General features: G+C 41.5%; 1 protein-coding gene across 1 annotated transcript in view; it reads right to left on the reverse strand.

The window, feature by feature from the left end:
• Window positions 1-2803: 2803 nt before the first annotated feature.
• LOC104536859 (coagulation factor X-like) overlaps window positions 2804-5613 on the reverse strand; it is a 4610-nt gene continuing 1800 nt past the window's right edge. Inside the window, exons 3-5 of the mRNA XM_010179590.1 lie at window positions 5266-5438; window positions 4440-4557; window positions 2804-3351 (exon numbers count right to left, since the gene is read on the reverse strand). Of these exons, the coding sequence (XP_010177892.1) occupies window positions 2804-3351; window positions 4440-4557; window positions 5266-5438 (839 nt within the window). The remainder of the gene's footprint in view (window positions 3352-4439; window positions 4558-5265; window positions 5439-5613) is intronic.

Raw genomic sequence — 5613 nt, forward strand, 5'->3', positions numbered from 1 at the left:
AGGGAAGCCCTGACCCAACCTCAGAAATGCCAGCGCAGAGCCAGCATCCAACAGCTTCCACCCACAGCCCAGACAGAGGTAAATGTGTGGTAGAAGTGGCTTCTGCCATAAACCTGACTCCCAAGCCCTGTGAGACATGGACTTTGTGGACTTGTGCAACTGCTACATTACTGGATTATTTTTTTGAAGTTCTGCATTTATGGCAAGGAAAAAAAAATCCGTCTATGTTGAGAAATGATGGTAAAAAAGCTTATTTGAGTTTCAAAGTAAATCTTCCAGGCTTACTTGAGTTAAAACTCTGTCCTCTCTGTGAGGACTCAACGTTTAGGCAGAGCACGTGATGTGCACCTTGTTATGTATCTGGACTGAGAATTGCAATTCCCTGTGCAATTAAGCAGCTGGGGTACGTGTCCCTGCAGACAGAATTTGTTCTTACCTGGTTCTGAACATCTGAGTACGTAGATGACAGTGTTTTGTACCTGGAAATGCAGACTGGGAGGTGAGGCAGGAGAAGCTCAGATGACTGATTCTTCTGAAAGCATGTTGAGCTAAAGACAACTGTGCCTTTTGTAACTGGTTATGGATAAAGTAGGAGTGCTGCAGAGCTGGGGCGGATGGTAATGCGGGGCTGGGTAGGAGGACAGATGGACGGCAATGAGGGAATGGGTCAGCGAGTGCAAGCCCTGTGCAATGGCCTCCTCATAGTCCCTGGGACACATCTGAGCATAACCCACAGTTTGATATATCAGGTTTGGTTCTCTCAGTATATAGTTTAGGGCTGAAGTATAACCAGAGGTTTCAACGCAGGTCCTATAGGAAGTCAAACAGGGGTAAATCCTTTGGAGCAGTGATGTCAGGGCATCGCATATGCGTAGTGGTGGACGTAGGGCTGGTTCGATGTTTGGACTTGATGTTCTTAAAGGTCAACTGAAAACCATTCTATGCAGCCATGAGAGGCTGAACTTCTTTCTGTGACTTGCACACCATGACCTGTGATGTGCTGTCACTCCAGGATTGAGTTCATTTAGCAGTCTTGAGGATCAGAAGATGTGTCAGAGAAAAATGGGGAGAAACTATGCAAACAGAACTGACTCCAGTGTGATTTTTCTGTTTTTTTCGAAGGAAACAGGACAGTGGTCATCACAGGACAAATTTAAACACTCTATTCCTTTCAAACTGTCCAACAAAATCCATATTAAAAAAATGACCCCTATATGGTGACTTTCACACTTGCAAACTGGATATTGTGAAGCCAGGGAATGAGAAAAATACTGCACACTTTGTGCCTCAATATCATTTTAACATCTCTCTTTTACCTCTTCTACAAATTATGTACTGTCGCATTATTGCACTTTTAAAGTGCATCACAAAGTACTTTGTTTTTCTATAAAGACTCAAACACCTTAATATCTAGATCACCATTTTTATGCCCCACTGCAGTGGCTGAAAAACACCTCACTTCATGAAAGACAGGGAATTGCTTGAAAGAGTCCAGCACAGAGTCACGAAGATGATGGAGGGAGTGGAGCATCTCCCTTATGAGGAGCGGCTGAGGGAGCTGGGTTTCTTTGGCTTGGAGAAGAGGAGACTGAGGAGTGACCTCATTCATGTTTATAAATGTGTAAAGGGCGAGTGTCAGGAGGAAGGAGCCAGGCTCTTCTCAGTGATAGCCAATGACAGGACAAGGGGCAATGGGAGCAAGCTGGAGCATAGGAGGTTCAATCTGAACATGAGGAAAAGCTTTTTTACTGTGAGGGTGACAGAGCACTGGACCAGACTGCCCAGAGAGGTTGTGGAGTCTCCTTCTCTGGAGACATTCAAAACCCGCCTGGACGTGTTCCTGTGTGACCTGGTCTAGGTGATCCTGCTCTGGCAGGGGGTTGGACTGGATGATCTTTCGAGGTCCCTTCCAACTCCTAATATTCTGTGATTCTGTGATTGAAATAAGGCAGACAGAGGATGTCAGGTTCAGCTGATTAGAGAGTCAGGCTTTTCTTAGTCTTAAAAGATTATTTATCCTTGTAGGTTTTAAACTTCTTCAGTTGTGAATAATTTAAACAACACTCTATATAAATTATGACATACAACAATATTGTAATTTGTAGGTTAGGCAATATTTTCCCTTTATTATAGCCAAAACAACAACATGAATAATGATGGTGAAGAAAATATCTCACCCAGAAAGCAAGAAAGAAAATATCAGAACGCCGCCAGTGATTTTGGTGATGAAGCAAGCCTTTCCAATTCAATGAGCTTCATCTAAGAACTGATTTGATTCAGTGATATGCCCAATTATTTAGATACATGTGGGTACATGGGTGGTTTTTGCATTTTCTGTCTTTTCCTGTGCACAAACGCATAAATCGAGAAAACTAGGTAGCTTTTCCAGAGGCTTTTAAAATGCTGTCCTGCTCTGATACTGTCTTACTTTGATATTATCTTAGTCTGGTTTGTTTCTATGAAGCAGGTACTGCCACAGAAATGTTGAGTTAATTCCAACTTTTATTGCAATGGGAGGGGGGGCATACCAGCAAAGGCAAAGCCTCCAATAGACAAATTTAGGTTATCACAACAGGAGCAGAAGGAGTTCCTAAATCATCACATTTGAAGAAATCTCATTATTGTTCAAAACCAGCAAGCTGTTTCCAAGCCCACGTTCTGAAAACCAGGCAGTAGTTCATGAAGGAATAGATGGCATCTCTTAAGGGAAACGCAAACTATCAGAATTTTAACAAGTGGTTTAAAAATTGGAAAATGTCACTTAGAGATCAGATCTGATGGTTAACACAATTAGTCCAAACCGTTATGAGTTTTCTGCCAAAGCACTTCTTACCCAAGGTAGGAATTTTGACAATTTGGTGTATACTCCATATTTCCCTTGCCTTCCACAGCCTTCTCCCCAGCTGATAATACCAGTAACAAAATAAGTGCCATTGTATTGCGTTACATGGGGGCCTCCTCCGTCTCCTCCACAGACATCTCTTCCATGTTTATCATAACCAGCACAGAACATGTTTGTTGTGACTGGGCTATGAAGGGCAAGCTCACAAGTGCTCCTGTTCACGTAAGGGATTTGAAACACTTTCATTCTTTTGGCCAGTTGCCCCTTTTCAAGAGTTCTCCCAAAGCCACTGACAATCCCAAATCTTTGCTTCATCAGAACATTGTTAGCAAAGTCTTCTTCTGGAAGGCATGCTGGGATAACATCTTCAGAAAATGTGATAGGTTTTTCTAATTTGAAAAGGGCTATGTTGTTGTTGTAAGTTTTCATATCATACTCAGCATGTGCAATTACTTTTTCCACTCTGTATATTGCTCTGCTTGGCTCTTCCTTTTCTTTGTCCACCATCCCTGTGTTAGATTATTAAAGTAGTTGTTAATAAGATAATACCAACAAGTCTAAACTGCATCTCGATAAACAAAAGGACCAAAGTTCCTTGACCTTCGTATAGGCATTGTTGTACAAATGTATATACAAATTTGTATGTACAAATACAATAGACCAGGCCTGTATCCTGATGCTGTATCATTTTATACCCGTTTTGGAGGGGTTTGAAGGGTGCCAAAATGCCAAGCAAGTAGAAAATCAGAACTTTGATATCAAAATAATGCTCTCAATTAAAGCTTTGATATAAAGTTTTTGGCTTCATTACAATATTCCCAATGGCACTCTTATGATATACAACCAAATGCTTCAACACAGTAAAGGAGGATCTTGCTCCTCTCATTTGTAGAGCAACATAGTCAGACTTAAACAGAAAATAGATATTAATTATCTTGTAAAACTACATTCTGCTTATAAAAATTTGGAAATTTATAAATATTTAGTCTTTCTCAACTTGTATGAAGTCTCTTTGGGAATTAAATGGACAGACGATTGGAGTTTAGGCAAACACAGTTTTTGCTTTACCATTGTAGCATGAGTACAATTTTTGTGACTCAGAGCACTGTTTTTCAGTGCCTAGAACTTGTGGTAAACTGCTGTTTCATAAATGACAGTAATAAATAATAAATTTGAGGTTTGAAGTATAGAGCAGGCTCAGACTAATATCTACATGCTGTTGAAACAGTTATTGCTAACATCTGAATGAGGCATCTGGAATTCTTCAAGGCTTGGCCAACAGGGGAAATTGCAAAAAGATGTAATGTTAGACCAGTTTAACTACATCAGCTCAACCTTGCCTGTCCACATACCTTTCCAGTTTATACTTGGCTTCTATCATACACAAGCTACACTGAGCCAAGCCAAGCTTAAAGAAACTGTCCATTCAACACAGTTGAAAATGTATTCCACTGTTAGTCAAGGGACAAGATGAGGTAGTGAGAAATAACAAGAGGGTAAGAAAGATTCTGGCAGAGTTCAGTGTTTCACATATGGAGACTAGAACATGGGGCAGCTTCTTATTTTTATAGTGAACTGCAAAATGAGAAGCACTTACCAACAAAAACCCGTAAGTCTTTAGACTCAGTACTGCAGTAAACTGCAGAAAGTATAAAATACTCATTCAGAATTGTACCCCCACAAAACAATTCATTGTACTCATCGACTATAACAGCCTGCAAAGAGAAAGAAGAGAGATAAAGCACAAAAACACACAAACAGAGAAATCCTAAACAACTAGCTGAGGTTCAATCAGTTATATTAAACCTTTTTGTATGTATTTTCTGTTCAAGGCATCCTTCATTCAGAGGTAGTGAAAGTTATACTGAGCTGTAGCCACCACAGTGGGAAACTTGTCAAGACAGATTTTTTTCTTGGCTCCAAGAGGAGTTTGTCCATTCAGTTATTTTACCAACAGTTTTTGGTTATTATTCTTTAAACAAATTTAAGCTAGTATTTTAATAGTACTATTACTGTTTGGGTTTTTTGTTTCACTTCAGCCTTGGCCACAACAGGAACTCAGGCTGTTCTTCTGATATCGCCATGCAGCAACCCAAATAATGGGGTGGCTGGCAGGGAAGAGGCCCTGTGGCTCACCCAGATCTACATCTCGTATCTGCAACCCTAATCTCTCCTCATGTCCCCCATCTCAGCATTTGCTTGATGCTGAAACAGAGGCACATCATTCAAGGCAGGAAACCTGTGCAGTAACACAGTACTCAAGGGAGTAGAACCATCACCCAAAATGTTGACACCAGGGAAGTCTCTCTCAAATCAAGCTAGGTCCCCTTGGCAAATGGGGATGAGTACAATGAAAAGTAAATGGCTGCCAGTCCTGGCGAGCAGGGTCAGGTGTTAAAATTCTCAGGACAAGGGCTCCTTACCTGCCATGGGATCACGCTGGGTAAACTGCCTGCCTCCTCGGTGTCCTCTGGATGGCTGCTCGGGGCCTCGGTGGTTTCCTCGTTTTCAGGATGAGCATCTGGACTTGCTGTGGTTCCTGTGACTTTCTCTCGACCAACATGATTTTTCTGAAGCTTACCACATGGGAACTTGACTGTGAAGGCAAAGCTCAAATGTTAATACTTGATATCTGGATGGTACTGAGACTTAGATGAACGCGTTGCATGGTGAGAGCAAGGTGTTCCTGTCCATAACCCTGAGCAAACAGCTGTAAAGGCTCAGCTGCTGTTACCAGCCCTCACTTTAGCTCAGAGCAGCCCTTCCTGCTG

Source organism: Mesitornis unicolor, unplaced genomic scaffold (assembly GCF_000695765.1).
Source record: "Mesitornis unicolor isolate BGI_N332 unplaced genomic scaffold, ASM69576v1 scaffold22082, whole genome shotgun sequence".
NCBI classification, from domain to species: domain Eukaryota; kingdom Metazoa; phylum Chordata; class Aves; order Mesitornithiformes; family Mesitornithidae; genus Mesitornis; species Mesitornis unicolor.